General features: G+C 36.8%; 1 protein-coding gene across 8 annotated transcripts in view; it reads right to left on the bottom strand.

Moving 5' to 3' along the window:
* Nucleotides 1-20699, bottom strand: part of plxnb2a.1 (plexin b2a, tandem duplicate 1) — a 156015-nt gene that overhangs the window by 26809 nt on the left and 108507 nt on the right. Inside the window, exons 3-7 of one of the 8 annotated variants that reach the window (XM_051107173.1) lie at nucleotides 1714-1818; nucleotides 1440-1631; nucleotides 1057-1185; nucleotides 867-967; nucleotides 399-531 (exon numbers count right to left, since the gene is read on the bottom strand). The exons of 1 other annotated variant lie outside the window; for it this stretch is intronic. In XM_051107173.1, coding sequence (XP_050963130.1) covers nucleotides 399-531; nucleotides 867-967; nucleotides 1057-1185; nucleotides 1440-1631; nucleotides 1714-1818 — 660 coding nt within the window. Of the gene's footprint in view, nucleotides 1-398; nucleotides 532-866; nucleotides 968-1056; nucleotides 1186-1439; nucleotides 1632-1713; nucleotides 2826-20699 lie in introns of all 8 variants that reach the window. 6 more of the 8 variants (XM_051107178.1, XM_051107179.1, XM_051107180.1 and 3 more) reach the window with 6 other exon arrangements.

The raw sequence follows: 20699 nt of genomic DNA, 5'->3' as shown, positions 1-20699 counted from the left end.
TATTTCCCAAGAAATATGCTATATGAAATATTGATTTCAGCAAACAGTAAACAAGTTAGAAGTATACTGCCTTTATTCATTACCACTGATCCAGGAAGTTAATTACAGTATACAGGAAGCCTCTTCAATCAACCATGACCACTTGAGCTTCTTCTGAGACATATTAGAAATGCATAGAAAGTGCTCTGCGCACTCATGTGGTATGAAACGATAGTTTCAGATGCCTTGTTTAGTAACTTCATCATGTCAGCTCATGAAAAAAAGGATTAGACTCACAGACTGGATCTGTTACAGCCAGTAAATATCAATCCTGAGTCAATCCTTAAGAGGTTAGGGTTTGAAATAACTGCAGACCATATCACAGTGTGTGTGTTTGTGCACGTGTTATGCTTTAGTACCTGTGTACGCTCTGTTTTCTTGCAGCTGATGTTGGGGGGCTCGAAGGACTTAATAGTTACACATGTTTGTTTTGGACTCCACAACCAGGCGTTCTCTCCTGCTCCTTTGTGACAATCCTTTTTCCTAGTACAACTGCAGGAGAAAAGCAGACAAACATGGGTAATGAGCCATACCGCTTTCGCTTTAACTGGACTGCACACAGATATCTACCACATAGCGCTCACTAAAAGTAACAAACAACTCTAAGACTTCGATTACACCATATTTTGAACAGTTTCTAAACCGCTTCCTGTTCTAGAACATACTTTAATAGGGATGGTCACCTGACCCATAGCAGCCATAGGTGTTGGTGTATTTGAAATATCAAACTGTAGTCATGTGGCAGTGTTATTACTTCTGTCCTACTGAACAAGAAAGCCCAACTGATGTTGTGAATTTGGTAATAAAATGAGTTTTAACAGACTTACCGGCCCTCCAACACACACCAGCCACAATATGGATCCCGTTGGGACACACATGATTGACAATCATGCTTCTGCTCACAGGCCTGCACTGGCACTTTGGTGATCTATGCAAAAGAGAAGCAATCGGGTTTTAACCAGTGGATGATCTCTGTTTACTCAATGTGATGAGTTGCAGATGTGTTTAGAAACAAACCTTTCTACCAGTGGTGATGTACAAGATGTCCAAAGTTGAATTAAAAAACAGGTTTTTGTTCACCCTACCATCTGAGCGTTCCCCTGGAATCTTGCTATAAAGGTAAGGCTGGTGGGGGTCAAGATGCACCTGCAAGCACAAAGTTCATTTATTCATTTGGCAAATGCTCTCATCTCTTATACAGCTAGAGCAAGTCCTAGGGTTAAGGACATTTCTCAAGTGGTTGTAGCTCATAAATCATCCATTCTCGGGTTTGAACCGACAACCTTTTGGTTACCAGCTCATATTGTTACCCACTAAGCCCGACCACCACAGCAGTCAAACCACAAGGGCTTCAGTGAAATTTAAAGAGGATAGAAACCTGACACTGAAATGGGACTTACCTTTAAGACATCTGCTCCGCTGGTTCCCAAGAATGCCACAGTGTGCTCATTCTCCACTGCCACAGCTACAGCTGTCAGCATGTCATTTCGGGTGAAGATGGATTTGACAGTCAGAGCATACTCAGGTTTACTGGCTAGTGGAGATGGCAGGAACTCTGCGCCACATTTATATTCCTTCACCATGTTCTTCTGCTGGATGAAAAAGATGATATTCAGAGGGGTCATAAAGCATCATACAACATGGAACCAGAACTGATGTAATACAAGCACTCACGTCTCTTTTGGTCTTGCAGATGGCCTCGGTCTTGGAGATGTAGGGTGAATACACAGTCTTTGGTTTCTCGTCCTCCACTTCTCCTATGTAGCAGGACTCAATCACCTCCTCAAGCCTGGCATTTATGCTGCTGAGCGGGTACATGCACAAGGCTGAACCTCTGCCATCCGTATCCGTGCTGAACACCGCAAACAGAACCTTATCGTTGGGATTTTTCCCAGCCAAAACTTTTCCTGGTTTGGCCAGATACGCCGCTTGGACCTTGTTGTACTTGTTCTCCTGTTGTTCAGTGCTGGTAGAGCAGTTGAGCTGAAGTTCGGTGTAAGAATAATAATGATGGTCATCCTCGCATAGGCGTGCAATAAATGTGATATTCCTGCTGTCACTGCTGCCTGAAGTGCGCGAGAACAGGAAATAGATGTAGCCGTTGTGCTTGAAAGCATGGCGAAAGTCATGGAGATAACGCTGGACGAAAGGACTGGCTTGCACAGTGGAAGCTTCAACCATGTTCTCAAACACATCCATTTCTCCATGCTCCTGCAGCAATCGGGTGCTGATGAGTTTTGAACTGTCCGAGCTACCATAGCCCTTCCCCACTACAAATACGCTGAGGTTAGCATTAGTATTAGCATCTATAAAATAGGAAATTACTCCCACTACGGCGACTGTTTCCTCTGTGCTGGCTACATACGTCTTCTCGCCTTTGGTGTCACTGTAGTACACCGGTTTGTCCACGCTGTGGAGGTTTACCAAAGAGCAGATGCCCCTGAAAAGGCTTCCGCAAACGATCAAGGTGCCATTGGCAGAGTTAATAAGTAGGAGTTTGTTGATGTTGTCCATTTCCTTTGCGTCAGTGCACTGTGCAGTGATTGGTGGAGTGCATTGTGGGTTGTCATTCTTAGGGCCTGTTACAGCACTGCTCTCTTTCTGCAGGTCATAGTTAAGCTGATAGATGTTATTTACAGCACCCAGGTAAATTCGACCGGTTTGAGGGTCCTGAACGACATTGTTGATGACTTTATCAGACAAGAAATGATCTTGAGTATCTTCACAGCAAGATAAGCCAAAACACAGCAGCAGGGACAACGCTGCCAGGGGCCTCCACGCCATCTCTTGAAGAGAAAGAAAACAAGATATGCATCACATAAGAGATCAGTGACCAAGTTACATGCCTGTGCAAAAGTTGTTTAGATCTAGAAGGAAGATGTTTTACTTTGTATTTGTTGAAAATAGTTTTTCATGTGTGCATGAATCCAGCATGAATACATAGAATACAGTTCTAAGAAATTAAAGCATGAGTTTTAAGCTAAATTACTAAAAGTTTTGTTTGTCATTGACCCAAAAGAGATGCTTGCACTAATGAATTCACCCTTGAAAACTGACGTCTTTTCGGAAGCAGGAGAATTTCTTTGGTAATGCATCATTACACTACGGTGAAGTAAGCACTAGTCAAAAGTGCTACCAACAAAGACCAAGTTAAAAGAAAAATCGATCGGCCTCTCAACTCTTCCCTCGAAGGGGTCGCAGATGGCTGCGTGATTTGACACGCAGATACAAACGAAGCATTTCTAAAGAAGCTCGCCCTCCACCTCCGCACTCCTTTCATTCTCCTTTTCATCCATTCCCTCAGCACTTGAGCAGGTCCTAAAAACTCTGGGGCGGAAGTCAAACGCTCATCAAAGCAATCATGTGGCGGCCTGATTCCAGCATAACAGAAGGTGGCTCAATGAATTATGGGTACAAGCTCAGCAGGTGGGCCAAGCAATCCTGTCCTCCTTCCTGTAAACAACCCCTACAATAACCAGCATGGCATGCAAAGTTATTGTGTTAGACAGGAAGATCTAATCACTGTGGGTCCTTGCATGAACATTCCTGAGCTAATTTAAGATCTTCATAAGCTTCAGGTTAGCAATGTAGTTGGGGAGATGAAATATTAACCATATTCGCTCAATATTCCTGACCACTCCATCACTCCCCCGAATTCCACTCCCAGGAACTCAATCTTATTTGCCTAAACATGGTGACAATCCCCTGGAGTGGACTTCCACATAACTGACTGTGATGTTTAGATTGCCAGAGCAAATACTTTCAGTGAAAATCGAATGGCAGGAGTCTCTCAGACACCACGATCCTGCGCCCAGAGCTCATAAAGAATTCATGCTAAGAGTTTAGCGGATATTACAGCTCTTATTGGCTTTAATGACGGGACTCCAGAGACACGGTATGAGGCAGGGCAGAAGTGACGGGCTTTTTCTCTTTACTTAGTGTCTGTCAGAGCTCAGGCGTGCCGGGTTTGCAATGAGATTAGAGGTTACTGTGGGGGGAGTGTGTTAAATTTTGCTTGTGTGTGAGAGTCTAGTGTTAACTGTTAACAGGAGGCGGTCTTTGCACCTGATTCAGAGCGCATGGGTGATTTGTCTGGACTGTACTGGCTTGACAGAAAGGATAAGTTCTGGCAAAACTGTCAAGTTTCATTATGAATATTTAGACTGGCAAACCCCTCTTCCCCCCCAAACACAAGACTAAATTATTAACAGCAACAATGCTGCCAGTCTTTCAGTACAGACTTGATATTTGTGCTGAGTTTGCCACACGGCTCTGACTAAGCAAGTCATGTGATCATAAAAGAATGCAGTGTGTCTTATGACACACTCCTTGATTTGCATGTTAACACACACTAACATTAGTCATTGGTGGTGCATGCTAAGGTAGGCTTTCCTAAAGCTAACGCATTCTCAGGCTAAGCCCCAAGTATTAAGTTCAAAATCCACTGTTCTTAAAGGGAACCCCGGGTATTAAGACTTGTATGGTTTAATATAATACATATGTTAACGTTATTTAAAAAATCCACATCGTTTTAACAGCCTGATCTCACGGCAAATCATACGTATTTTACGAGGTGGCTAATTCGTATGAATTTGAATACCCTACACCTAACCCCGCCTCTAAACCTACCCATTACTGGGGTCTAGGCAAATCGTATAAAACCGTATGAGTGAGGTCGTACGAATTAGCAACCTCGTAAAATACGTACAAATTGCTGTGAGATTATTGGAGCTGCCATTATTTTGCTGTAATTTTCAGTCAAAGAGGAACGAGAAGCGATGCGAGTCTTCACTGCTTTCCTAGCTATAAGAGGAGGAGAAAAGAATGGGAAGATGCATGTGGACAAATTAAATTTTCCTAAAGACCCACATCTTTGTTCTCTCCACTTTAACCTTGATGCCTTTGAGGCTTTTAGTAGACCACAGCTATTGAAAGAGTTTACAACTGGCAGAGACAAGAAACGCTAGATGCCATCCTAGTAGGAGGTAAACATGCCAATACTTGTCATGACTGTCACTCAATATCCATGGGCATTTAGATTTCTTGTGGCAAAAAAATGATGGTACGGCATTTGGTTACAAGCCTACATAAGCCTACCACATCGCCACCTGTAAGCTCTTTCAGTAGCTTTGATCATCGTATCAGTATTGTATTTTCCGAGTTGCTTATTCAGAGTTGTGTTGTGGTAAATATAACAACAGGTAACAGCAGTAGCTCACCAAGTGCAACCATTTCACGTCATTAGCAAGCACCCTTAGCTACCACATACAGCATCTTAGCGACATTGTGGAAGTGAGTTCTCCAAACACCACTTGCAATCTTACGAAAATCTAGTTTTATCCCCCCTTAATACACAAACAAACACACATTGCCAGAACATCCCGCCTAAATGTAGCTCCACTGAGGCTGAGTAATGTGACCGCCACTCACCCTTCAAAACGTCTCAACACGAATGAGTGGGAAGTTTGTTTGTGATGTTTCTGTATTGCTGTATTCCTCAGATTTAAAACTGAGGGCATGGCTCAGATGGTATTTCCCTTATTTCTCAATGCTTGTCTGATCTGCAGCCAAAACAAACACATTTCCTCTAAATTACTTTAGGGCTATCTCAACCTGAGCTGCCGGTAAATGAACTCGCAATGTAGCGGAAGTAAGAACAGAAGAGGGAGAAAGAAGGCCTGCGTTTGATGCCCGTGTTGTGAGTGGGCGTGTGTACCGCAGTCCAGATCAGCAGCACCAGTGTGTTATTCCTTCACTCTGTGTTAAGAAACAACATGACTGGTAGCTCAGTACACAAGCAGACAAGTGCTGAACCAGCACTACTCTTACCGCAGGGCATTACACTGAAATTTCTCAGCCGAGTTAATAGTAAACCCCACATCTTCTCTCGAACTGCCTCGCAGACTTCCCCTCTCGCATACAAACTTTGTTTGACCCGCCGCAGCAGCTTGTTTCCTAACTCTCTCCAGTCAAGTTCAGCTAACTCATGTATCATTTACAATATTCCCTCATATTTTTCTCATTAAATTGGGTCTTACATCTTCCTGTATCAGCTTATGTGTATTATACGTAGAGACAGCATACAGCTGGTTCAGGAGAACTGTATTGCATCACTCCATTGTTCAATTTCACCAAGTTGATTATTAAACAGATCAGGTTTTCGGGCCATTTTAAGTCTTATTTTGACGTAACAAAGTGGTTATATCTAAGTGTGTTTTTTTATTAGTCTTCCCATTAACGCCATTATATTGTTCATTCAGACTGATTTCTGTACGCAGAAGGCAAACACAAGAGGCGGGATTTATCGCATTAACCAATCACAGCCATTACCAGTCATTGCTTCCTCTCATGTAACTTTTCCCCATTCATTTTCAATTACCCCCACAAAACCCACCGCATGCTTTAGTGGACTCCCGCTGTAACTTTACCTGCTGGTGTCGCTGTTGGACAAACTGTTGATAAATATACTTATATTTTATGTTAAAGTTATATTTTGTAATACTGGCTTTGTTTTAGAAAACGCCCCCCTATGGTGAATGGATGTTACTACATTGTTCTGCTAACAAAAAGCGTTAAATTAATTAAGCATTAATTAAATTCACTATCATTTATTGTACTTTAGGGCTGCAAAGACTATCAAAATGTAAAAAAAAATATTGTGAAATGGCTTAATGTGATAGCCCAGTAGAAGTTTTGCCCAATTTTTAGAGAGCCCTTCAAAGTGAACATGCTAACCAATGCTAACAGATAGATTTCTCCAGGTGTTTTAGACCTAATTGGCTTGAAAACCGCCATTATTTTAGCCATTCCATTTGGTGACGCTCCTGGCATAGAAATCACACACTTCACCTTTAAAACTTGCTGTTTGGTAATGCAGAGTGGGATGCCAGGATCTGCCCTCCTGTCATGGCCACCTCTGCCTTTGCTTTTCAATGACTGTCTCCACGGACGGCTCGGAATGATTGACGGGTGAGACCGGCAGACTAATTAAGGCTGGGATCAGAGGGACCATGAGTGGCTGGACACGCGCAGGTAAAATCGGGCCAGTATTGAAAAAGTTCTTTGAATATGTAAAAGGGAGAGATTTATACTATCCCAGTCTCTTGGAAGATTTGCCTCTCACTTTGGCTCTGTCCCAAACGGCACATTCAAAGTGGACTTACGTGGCCTTCATTAGCATGTGTATGTGAAGTCAACGAGACTGTATGGTGTCATAATTATAGTTTAAAAGGGCTCATCATATCATCCTAACCAAACATTTTAGACAGCGGTGAACAAGTTATTCAAGTGTGAGTTTAAAATACACTCTGTTACTTTGTCAATGACCTGAATTTTGCCAATGTATCAATGAAAATTAAATGAACAGCATACATTTTAATTCCTTCTTCAGAAATATCTAACATATAACTTCAGAAGATATGAAATATAGTTTACAGACTATTTTAATAAAACATTTAAGGCGTTTTCTTTTTTTCACTTTTTTTTTTGTTATCTTTGAGCTCACAACCCATAAACCCATTCACTTTCATTTTGAGGATAATCAGGTCATGCTAAAAAATAAGACATTTCATTTGAGTTTTCTCCCATAAAGGCTGATGGCAAGTATGTGTGTGCTAGTCTTGTCTTAATATTATTAATATTATAAATCTTATTAATTATATATATATATATATATATATGTATTTGTACACACACATTTACACATACACTACAATTTAGATTCATAAGTCTCATAAACACAATTAAGATGTTAATGTAATCTAAAAAAAACACTAGTGATCAGACTAACAATAGTGTTCACAATACCAGTACTAGTCACAAGAACACTAGTGAACACACACACACACAAAAAAAAGAGTTCATTACTAGTTATCACAAAAAACACCAGTTATCATATTAATACTAGTGATCACGAAAAAAAAAAAAAAAAAAAAAAAACACTAGCAATCACCTAAAAACACTAGTGATGAAACTAACAATAGTGATCACAAAAAAGTTCATTACTAGTGATCACAAAAACAGTTTATTAGTTAGTTCATTAGTGATCAGACCAACACTAGTGATCACAAAAAAAAATCTAAATCTCAAACACAAAAACATCAGTGATCAGACCAACACTAGTAATCACAAAAACACCAGTTATCATACTAATACTAGTGATCACAAAAAAACAAGAGATCACAAAAACACTAGTGATCACAAAAAGGTTAATTACTAGTGATCACAAAAACAGTTTATTAGTTAGTTCATTAGTGATCAGACCAACACTAGTGATCACAAAAAAAAAACACTAGTTGTCATACGAACACAAGAGATTGCCAAAAAAAAAAAAAACACAAAAACACCAGTGATCAGACTAACAGTACTTGTCACAAAAACACCAGTTATCATACTAATACTAGTGATCACAAAAAAACAACAGTGATCACAAAACACTAGTGATCACAAAAAAGTTCATTACTAGTGATCACAAAAAACACTAGTGATAAGACTAACAACAGTGATCACAAAAAAAGTTCATTACTAGTGATCACAAAAAACTTTAGTTCATTAGTTCATTATTGATCAGACTAACACTAGTGATCATAAAAACACTAGTGATCACAAAGAACAGTTCATCAGTTAGTTTATCAGTGATCAGACTAACACTAGTGATCACAACCCCCCCCAACCCAAAAAAACTCTAGTTATACTAACACTAGTAATCACAAAAAAACGCTAGTGATCAGACTAACACTAGTAATCACAAAAAAACAAGTTATCACACTAACACTATCCATCATTAAAAAAAAAAAAACGAAACACAAAAAAAAAAGATGTGTAATTATCATTTTAAGATAGTTTCTTCACCTTTTTAAAGCTTTTTTGGCATCTATAAGCCATATTTTGAGAACGACCCAGCCAGGACATTCTTCAACATTTCTCCTTTCTTGTTTCTTAATATAAACCAAGCCATACGGCTTGAAATGACATGAGGGCGAGTAAATTATGACAGAATATAAATACATAACTTTAAACACACATCTCATAGCCCTGTAAAGTGTTTGGTATTTGACTGGAAAATAAAGGGGAATCGGGACAGAGATGCAGGACAGACAATTAAAGTGTTTACGACTGAGCAAAGCTGCAGTGAGGCACTTACAGATTGAGGTTAATAGCAAGAATGCCCTTGTCTAACATCCGTGTGTGTGTGTGTGTGAGGGATGAAGAGAGAGCGAAGGAGAGTGTGTTCACTACCCAGCTGGTCCTAATCAAGTGAGAGACGAGTGCAAAGGTTAAGGTAATTACTCTGGCTGGATATGAACTAGTTCAGGGCTCTGATGGTCACCAGGAGGACGACAGGGACAAACAAACAGAGAAAGAGCATCTCACCCTCTCCTCTAGACAGACCGTCTGTATCTGTGCCTTTATGAAGCTGCCGAATTTACCATCTTCCTCATTAGCGTTCCTGAAACATCTCTATCACAATCTCTGCCTCTTGCTGTCTTTCCCTCTCGCGCTCCTGCTTTTTTGCGCTCAATCACTGGTGCTGCAGATAATCACTCCATTCTACAGCTGTCAGCCGCAGAGAGAGAGAGAGTGTGTGAACGGGAGATGAAAGTGAGTGAAACACGAAGCCCGGGCTTTCATAAGCCAGGTTCGAGTGCAGAATGCCCAAATGCAGTTTAGTTTCATAAATCTCCTCAAAAACAATTTTGATGCAATTTGTCAGCAACACATCAACTGCTGTTACACGGGCAGGGATCAAAGCGGAGCGTGCATGTGCGTGAGCGTGACGTGCATGGTGGAAGATCGCAGGATCGACGGAGCCATGAGAATAGGGAGTCTGTGTTATGCTAATGTAATCTAAATGACTCTTGTTAAGGACAGAGTTCATTAACGTCCTGTATATATCAGCCCATCCCCATTAATCTGCAAAAACGACAGGGATATGTAGGCATTCATTCTGCATTCTACACAATTTGAAACTGACTATGTGAAAATAACCAGTGGAATCGTGCTCGAGGTCACATATCTGACTCAAGTGAGATGAACCAGGAACAGCAAGGGTGTTAGGGGGTCCATTAAAACTTTTTAATGCCTCAAACATACATTAGGCTGTTACATTTGACAGCTATATGGTGTTCGGAAGGATACTTTGGAAATGTAATAGGTTATAGATTACAAGTTACCCTATTTAAAATATAATAAGTAGTGCTGGGTAACAATTAATCGCAATTAATCGCATGCTAAATGAGTTTTTGTTTATATAATATGTGTGTGTGTGTACTGTGTATATTTATTATGTATATATAAAGACACGTATACAGTATTTAATTAGAAAATCATTACATGTACTTACAAATATTGATGTTCATGTAATTTATATTATACATAAATATATTTAATACATAAACATAACATTTTTCTTAAACAGCCTATATACATGCATGTGCATATTTATATACACGTAATAAATACACGCACATAAATTATGTACACAAAAACTTGCGATTAATCGCGATTATAACTCATTACTAACCATTAGTAATGAGTAGTGTAACTATTTCAATTACCTCTTTAAATGTAACTGATTACATTTGATTACTTTTCTGAATTTCTAATGAATGTTTTCAACTGTTCATCATTTTCAAATTTTAAAGCAGGCAGGGTTAATCTTATAGTAGTACTCAACACTGATTACTGTCTGACTCTCAAAATCCTTCAGCACTTGAATTAAGATTATAATCATTTAATTTTAAAGCGCAGCCACCACAAAATCAGACTTCAGCACCTTTTTTTTTTACTTTGAGATCATTAAGAGGTTTGAGAGGTTATATACAGATTTAGAAATCCTAAGAAATAGTTTAATAGCTATGATACTGTTTTTGAAATCTCTGCACAGCTATGACAGGAAACACTGGCATCTAACAATGCCTTGAAAAAACAGTAAATCTTAAAAATAAAGCACAAACATAAACCTGAATAGGAAATAAAAGTTATTGATTAAGCATGTGTCCTAAACTCCTAAAAAACATACATACATACATATTAATGTGAAATAATATAAATAATAAACATATAAATAACATTTATCCACAGATTTACACAAATGGTACTTTCATAATGGGTAGAAAAAATACTTTTCAAATAACTTTTTCAAATATGCATTGAATATTAATGTAAAATAATATAAATATATAAATAACATTTATCCTCAGATTTACACAAATGGTACTTTCATAATGGGTAGAAAAAATACTTTTCAAATAACTTTTTTCAAATATTAATAAAAAATATTAATGTAAAATAATAAACATATAAATAACACTTGTCCTCAGATTTACACAAACTGTACTTTCATAATGAGCAGAACAAATAATTTTCAGATAACATTTTTAAATATTAATTAAAAATATTAATATAAAATAATAAATATATAAATAACATTTGTCCTCAGATTTACACGAACGGTACTTTCATAATGAGTAGAAAAATACTTTTCAAATAACTTTTTCAAATATTAATTAAAAAATATGAATGTAAAATGACAAACTATAAATAAATAAATAAATAAATAAATAAATAAATAAATAAAACATTTATCCACAGATTTACAAAAAAACCTTTCATAGTAGGTAAAATAAAATACATTTCAAATAACTTTTTCAAATATTAATGTAAAATAATATAAATAATAAATATATAAATTAACCATTTATCCTCAGATTTACACATCAAACTGTACTTTCATAAAGGGTAGAAAAATACTTCTTAAATAACATTTTTCAAAAATTAATTTAATAATTAGATTTTAATACAGTGGCATTTATTTAACTTCAAAAAATACTGTCTTTATTATATTTGAAAAGAATACTGTCTTTATTTTTTTTCCATTTCATTAAAAAAAGTTTTAGATGATTTGTACAAGAAAATATATCCTTATTTTGCAGAAGTAAGCTCTTTCCAGGCAATGTGCGAGACTTTAGATTTGTTAACCATTTTACTGTACGTAAATATATATATTTTCTTTCTATTTGTATGAGTGTTTATGACTATGAAAAAAAAATTGCAATACCAAGTGACATAATATTTTTTGTACAGCTAAAGTAATTGTAAGCAACACTGGGATTTTTTCATTCAAGTTAAAAATATAGCTTGCATTATATTTAGAAAAGGGAATCCTTTGCAATGGGATATTATTTGTGCATCTTTAGTATCAACAAATTAAAAAACCTGCTCCCTAAAACTGTCCAGACAGCTACTGGTCAACATTAAGCATGCACAAATATTAAATAACAAGGTAATAGCATCAATTTTGACCCAATTGCTACCCTGGCTTGATCCTTTTTCAAAATGAAAAGCGACCTATGGTCTGGGGTGAGACTCATCCACGTTTCCAATTTCACACTGCCACATTCACACCTGAATAACTCCAACACTAACAAATGTTGACAAGTCTGGTTCCTTTGCAGTTTGCCACACAGAAACAAACTCATGGCATGCACGTATGCGCACAGGCAGTGGCGTGAAGCTGTGTCATCTCTCCCAGTGGTTCATGGAGAACAGCAGGCATGTTGATTAAATTTGACTGCTCATTGTGCCGAATCTATAATTCTCTCCACTTCAGCGCCTTCAACAAGCTAAGAATACAGAGAGGATCCCCCGAGCCATTACCTCCGATATACACATGCACACACAAAGTTAAGGGATCGTCTTCGCACCTCCGTGTGCCGCGACTTAGCCCAAATAAAACCTCGACGTGAATGGTGTACTCAGTGTCATTTTAAGCCCTTTTATCTGGCAGGTCAGTGATAATATAACAAAATTGAATACTAAAGAAGCGTTTGCTTCAGAGTGCCCTTGAAATAATGCTAGGGTAGATGGTTACCACTTAGAGCTAGCTGTGAGCGATTGTGCGCGTGTGCTAGCATGTTAACAAAAGACTGAGAGAGAGACTGCTGGAAAGGAAGAGAGGGAGACAATTAGGGACAGAGGAAGCCAAGTACGAGTCGGCACCGCCACGACAAGGCCGTCTTTGTGTGTGTGTCCGCTGGTGGGATCGTGCCCCTGATGGGAGTGTAAAATAACACAGCGATCCACATTCCAGACTATCGGTCAGCAAACTTGGCTTCGCTTACCAGCCAGAAGAGCAAAAACAAGCATTTAGAAGGAGGAAGAGAAGCAAAATGAATGAACAGATGGGTAGATAAACAACTGAAAAACTACATGGGCAAATGTATCTGGATGGTCCTTTCTAATTAGAGGGAGAGTTCATCCGAAAATGATTTAATCAGCATAATGTCTTTCCAAACTGAAAGAAATTTGCCGTGAAACAGTTTTAACTCACAAATTGCTAGTAAATTTCACAAATAATTGCAAAGAAATGGCAAGTGGCACACTGAATTAAACATGAAATTAGGTGGAATGACTGGAATAGTATTTTTAGTTGGAAAAATTGTAATGTTAAGTTTGAAAAATGTACAACGTGACATATGTACACAGAAAAGATATTTAGAAATATGTCTTGTGTATTTGTATGTTTTTATAAACATAAATAAATAAATAAAATTTCGTTCAGTATAGAAATAAGATACATTCCGGGAATTTCCAGAAATTAAAGTTTTTTTTGTTTTTTTTGTTTTTTTAAGAAACAATTAGAAACAACTTTTAAATAAATAAATAAATAAATAAATAAATTTAGGTTTTTTTTCAGTATAGAAATGTGGTACATTTCAGTAATTGAAATTAATGTATTTTTTTTTAGAAAATTAAAGTTTTTGAAATTAATTAAAAACAACTTGACTGCATGTAAATACGTAAATAAATAAATAAATAAATAAATAAATAAGTATATTTTTTCAGTATAGAAAAGTGGTACATTTTAGTAATTGAAATTAATGTTTTTTTTTGTTTGTTTGTTTGTTTGTTTTGCTTTGCTTTTTTAGAAACAATTTGAGACAGCTCCAAAATAAATAAATAAATAAATAAATAAAGTGAATTGTTCAGTATAGATATATGGTACATTTCATTAATTGAAATTATTATTATTTTTTTTTTTTTGAAATAATAAGAAACAACTCCGAATAAATAAATAAGTTAATTAACTAGTTCATTTTTCAGAAATATGGTACATATCAGAAATTGAAATTAATGTATTTTTTTGAATTTTTTTTTTTTAATTAATTAGAAACAGCTTGACTGCAAATAAATAAGTAAATAAATAAATAAATACATCTGTATCACTTTTCAGTATAGAAATATGGTACATTTCAGTAATTGAAATGAATGTTGTTGTTTTTAAGTATTTTTTTTTATTAATTTCAATCAACGTAACAGCAAAAAAAAATTTTCTGTAGTAAATAAGATACAAAACATTGCTGCAAACAAAACTTAAATTTATTTTACATAATATTTATACATAGTAACATGACTGAATTCCTGAAATGTACCATATTTTTATATTGAAAAAAATGACACCAATATCTACATATAAAAATCTTGTTAAATAAATAGTTAAATCTATTTTTTTTTTTTTTTTTTTTTTAACAGTAAAAGTGCATCTGTCATCATGAGATCTTGTGATAAATGTTGAGAATGTGATATCATTCAACGTTTTTTTTTTTTTTTTTTTTTTAACATAAGCTGATGGCCAAATACTAGTTAAGTCACCTTACAAAGTAGTTGACATGGTAAAAACTAAGCTGAATGAAACTTCCAGTTGTGTGAATAACTTTGAAAACTAAAATGAATGTTATTTTGGTCCCCACTGACTTTCACTGGACAAAAATAGTTGCAGGTGCAAAAAAAAAAAAAAAAAAAAATCAAGCATGCAGCCAAACAAAACATTGATAACAGAATTATGTGGTGAAATCGTGCAGTTAAAGAGTTTCAAGAGAAGAGGAGTTTGTTGACTAGTTCAAGGGGCGAAGAGTTTTCTCAGAGGCGGTGAAGCAAGGAAAAGCTTCCTCCGTTATCTATCCCTCCTTCTCCATCTCTCTCTCTCCCTGTTTTCCCTCCAGCTATGGAGTTTACTGCAGAGATAACGTATCTTTTCCACTTGATAGGTTTCCTAATTGCTCTCACTTAAACACACAACCGGCAGCTCCATCCAGAACACATTGTATTAATAAATTACACTGGGGTTTAATTAGCCAAGACTCCAATGCCGCAGGCCAACACACACGCGCACACACCTTATTAGGTGTGACTTCCACAGAAAAAAAGTCTCGCTTTTGCACAGGATTGTGGGTAAAAGTCAATAACTTTACCAGAGCTGACAGATTCAGCAGTCTTCAGAGAGATGGAGAAAGAGATAGAGAGAGAAAGGGATTATTACTGCTAAAGAGGGGTTTGGGGAGCAAATAATACAATAGAAATCTGACAGAAAGATCACAGAGGGGTCAATTCAATTTGCCCAAAGCTGAATTTATTTGTAAAATTGCTGACTACAGATGGAATGACATATTGGGCAGGTCAAATAAGCATTTTGAGATTATCGACATCGGTTGATCTTCACTCAGTTGATTAAAAAAAGTAGTAGTTCCAGCAGTCAGTCAAAAATCAATGGCGATCAGCGGGTTGAAGGTCCAAAATGCAGTTTCAATGCAGCTTCAAAGGGCTCTACATGAGGTATCCCAGATAAGGAATAAGGGTCTTATCTAGCGATACAATTGGTCATTTTCAAAAAAATATAAAAATGTATATAATTTTTAACCACAAATGTTTGTCTTACAGTAGCTCTGCATCCATGACTTCACATCGGAAAGGTCATATGTGGTTAGTTAGCACTTCAGTTCACAAAATCTCTTTCTCCTCCAACTTCAAATTCATTCAGCATCATGGCATTTCTTTCATTCTTTGCACATTCGGTTTGTAAACACTGGGTTGGTACAGTACTTTCACCTGCGTCACTAGTGACCTTTCGAATGTGGACGCAGAGCTAGTGCAACTTGGGATGTGCAGTATACCAGCACTGGAAAAATACCAGTATATATTTTTCAAACGGTTTCAAACGGTTCGATACTATCATTTTGATTAATTCAGTATTTATACGCTGCTGTTCCGAAGTTCACCTGTAGTGCTTCCCAAGTTGCTGCGATATGGATAAACGTGACAACAGAACAACGCGATGGATCATCAAACAGATAAAACTCCATCAAAGCGCTCAAAACTAAAGGAGAAGTCCACTTCCAAAACAAAGATTCACATATAATGTACTCACCCTCTTGTCATCCAAGATGTTCATGTCTTTCTTTCTTCAGTCGTAAAGAAATTACGTTTTTTGAGGAAAACATTTCTGCATTTTTCTCCATGTAATGGACTGATATGGTGCCCCGATTTTGAACTTCCAAAATGCAGTTTAAATGCAGCTTCAAACGATCCCAAATGCGGTTGTAAACGATCCCAGCCGAGGAACAAGGGTCTTATCCAGCGAAACGATCGGTCTTATCTAGCGAAATGATCGCTTTCTCTCCATGAACTGTGTATTCTGGCTCAAGACAGTTAGGGTATGTCGAAAAACTCCAATCGTATTTTCTCCCTCAACTTCAAAAATCATTTCAAAGTCATCCTACATTGCAGCAGAAGTACCGACCAAGTCTTTACAACGTGAACATGCAAAGAAGATCAAACACTCTTAACAAAAAAGGTAAAACAGCGATATAGGGCGATTTTGAAGTTGAGGGAGAACATGAGATGGGCGTTTTTTGACATACCCTAACTGTCATGAACCAGAACAAAAACAGTCCAAGCAGAGTAAGACAAGACAAGACAAGAGTGTTTGGCATTAAAAAGTATATAAATTGTATTCTTTTTATTAAAATAACCAATTGTTACGCTAGATAAGACCCTTCTTTCTCGTTTGGGATCGTTTGAAGTCGCATTTAAACTGCATTTCGGAAATTTAAAATCGGGGCACCATATCAGTCCACTATATGGAGAAAAATGCTGAAATGTTTTCCTCAAAAAACAAATTCTTTATGACTGAAGAAAGAAAGACATGAACATCTTGGATGACAAGGGCATGAGTACATAATATGTGAATCTTTGTTTTGGAAGTGGACTTCTCCTTTATTAAATACTTAAAGACAACAGTAAATAATAAAGACAACAGTTGAAGTGAAATATGGCATTATTTTGCATACAAATCAGATGATAAAGGTGAAAGAGCTGACCTTACTGCACCTGTATGCAAGCTTTGCTATAAATCTACAGGAGGCAACACATCACATATCGCCAAGCATGTGTCATTTGTCATTTGCTCATCTTGATCTTTAACGCAAATTTAGATATCGACAGGAGAGTGCATCATGCATCATTCTTAAATCAGTTTTAATTAACTTGTATTTCCAACTGATCAACGCACATACCTAAGATGTGACACAGAGTTAACAGAGAAAACTCAAATGTGCATGACACGCTAGAACCTGTTTAGGTTTGGTCACATGCTATTTGCACTTGCATTTCAAACAATCAAATATTAATTTCATTTGAAGGAAGCAAGAGTTTTGCTATATTAATATTAGCATAAATAATATGAAGGGAATGTTTCTGCCGTGTCGACGACCGTTAATATGAAGCAACCGAGAGAGCGGAAGAGAGATTTATATTTAATGCTTTTTCTTTGGCTATCTGAGTCTGACATCTGAAAACAATCAGGAAGAGAGAGAGATAAAAGCTTGATTTTGAATACTTTGACTATTAGAATAACACTTTACAGTAAAGCAAACTTTGTTAAAATTCATTAGGCAGGCCTAAGATGACCTAACAGGTATTACAGCATTTATTAATCTAGGTCAATAAACTTTCGTATCATACCGAAGCCAAAATTATGGTATCGAGCCATCCCTAAGCGCAAGACGAGCATTTGTGGTTTAAAAAAAAACAAAAAAAACAAAAAAAAAAGTACATAAATATTTATTTTTTATAAAATGATCAATCGTTTTGCTAGATAGGACCCTTATTCCTCGTCTGGGATTGTGTAGAGCCCTTTGAAGCTGCACTGAAACTGCAATTTGGACCTTCAACCTATTGATCCCCTCTGACGTCCACTATATGGAGAAAAATCCTGGTATGTTTTCCTCAAAAACCTTCATTTCTTATTTAGTATTTTTATTAATTTGATTTAAGATGTAGGTGGTTTCAGGTTTTCATATCCTTGTGGACCCCAAAATGTAATCAAAATCTGCCCCCCACTACACTGTGGCCTACTTTACCCTGAACTGCACCGCTTCAGATGATCAGGTGGACTCTGTGGATTATGGGGGATTAGATAACATTTTCAAAGGGCAAATTATTCAGCCTAGCCCTCACGAATGGACTTTAGCCATCATATTCACAGTTCTTGTACTTGGACAGTAGAACAAAACCCTCATGCCACTACACTCATTACAGAGGGCTTAAAAAGCCAACATAATTTCCATAATGAATAAATTCCAATAAGCACAGCTGCAGGCATTAATACTGCATAAATCCTCTATGGCTAACCCACTGTATGACCCACTTAATACCAAAGGGGCTTTATACAGGAAATCCCACTAATAAGAAGTATTGTGGTCAGTTCTCACTCTCTGGCACGCATTGTCGTTCCGCTAAACCTTGTTCCTGCTGAGCTACTTCGGGCTCAGGGACTGAACACCCTGAGCATTTACAGTTCAGGAAGATAAGTGAGGTGAGCGTTCAATGTTAGATGAGTGAGTGTCATGTTACAATGGAGAATCCATTGTAAATATGTCAAAACTAAGATACTAAATATCAACGCTCAATAATAAGGATGGCCTGGGCCCAGCGTGGGAAGGTTTTGAGACAGCTGATGGACTAGTTCCTGTCCATCTTATGCACGATGATCCTGTGCATGTGCTTTTATGAACATCTGGATTTCTATGATGCATTGAATGCTGTTGTGAATTATGCTGATTTAAATATGTCACCAAGTTAATGCATGTAGCTGGCTAATATAAATGAGGATTTGTTGAAATTGCAAGAATGACTGGTGATAGTCCTGGGAGCATCAGTTAGAAAAGGTTGAAAAATTATAAACAAATCAGTAATGTTCTGTAGGGTATGCCGTCGGTTTTCACTTACTCAGTGTAAAAAGAGAAAACTACCAAACATGTACACGTACGAACATGTACATTATGTTCAATTTATAATAATATTTGTAATATGCACTGCATTGTTCATGTGCTCACAGATACACACGCTTCATTTTTTACTACTTTTTTGTTTTTTGTTTTTTTAAGTATTTGTTTAATTATTTAAATATAAATATATTTTTAGATTTAAAAATAGTTTAATTGGGAAACACAATGCATTAGGAGCCAGGGGATGAAAACTTTTTGAATTTGAAGATCAGGGTAAATTTAACTTATTTTGTCCTCTGGGATACATGTAAGTATCTTATGTAGCTTGTGAAGGGCAGTACTAAATGAAAAAAATATGAGATTCAGGCAAAATAAGATAAATGTACACAACTTTATTCTGTTCAAAAGTTTTCACCCCGTGGCTCTTAATGCATCGTTTTTCTTTCTGAAGCATCAGTGAGTGTTTGAACCTTCTGTAATAGTTGTATATGAGTCCCTCAGTTGTCCTCATTGTGAAAAGATGGATCTTAAAATCATACAGTCATTGGAAAAGGTTCAAATTCACAAAAATGCTGAAAAACCAAAGACTTTGTGGGACCTGAAGGATTTTTCTGCAAAAAAAGTGGGCAGTTTAACGGTTCAGGACAAACAAAGGACTCATGAACAACTATCACTAAACAAAAAAATACAGCTATGGATCATTCAGGTAACAACACAGTGTTAAGAATCAAGCGTATGTAAACTTTTGAACGAGGTCATTTTTGTAAATGTCTTTTATGTGAAATATCTTATTCAGGTCAGTACTAAATAAAAAATAACATGCATTTTGTATGATCCCTCTTATTTTGGTAAAATAATTAACATTTTGCAGATTCTGCAAGGTGTATGTAAACTTTCGACCTCAACTGTATATACGCAATATACTAAAAAAATTTTGAGCCAACTAGGTCAGTATATATAGATAGATACTACTAAAAATACTATTATTGTGGCTCAAAAAAATATAATAATGTGGAATACATAAATGTACATTTGTCACGATGGGGATTTTCCATTGATTTCTATTGTTTTTACACCAAGCTAATGATACTTTCTATCCCCTACCCCTACTAACTCTCACTACAAACTTATTGCAGTCTCACATTTTAGTTCAAATGTTTACCATGTTTATGAAGCTGTTTTCCTCACGGGACCACACAATGTTGTTGATTTAATGTTATACTATCCTTGTGGGGACATTTGTTCCCCTCCACGCAGGAAAAAGCTGACCCCTCACACACCTTAATCAGTCAGCTCTACATACTCAGCGCTGATTCTGATTTTGAAGTGGTTCATAATTGGACCGGCAAAAACCACCCACGAGCACATCCACCACGACATTATGGAAGAGCCTTTCCAAAGCCCTTTAAAAACAAGCGCCGGGCATTCACCGAGAGTGTGTTTGCCCATGTATAAAACAAACAGCGCATGATTGATGTTGAGCGGTATTAGGAAGATGTTTGCTGATTTATGGTCCTCTAAAAGGTGAATGCGCTACATTATGAATGCAATACCAATTACAGCATTTAGATGCCAGCGGCAGTGTTTTGAAAGATA

Source organism: Labeo rohita, chromosome 4, assembly GCF_022985175.1.
Source record: "Labeo rohita strain BAU-BD-2019 chromosome 4, IGBB_LRoh.1.0, whole genome shotgun sequence".
In the NCBI taxonomy this organism is placed as follows: domain Eukaryota; kingdom Metazoa; phylum Chordata; class Actinopteri; order Cypriniformes; family Cyprinidae; genus Labeo; species Labeo rohita.
The sequence above is the reverse complement of the archived record's forward strand: the minus strand, read 5'-3'. Positions and strand labels throughout refer to the sequence as shown.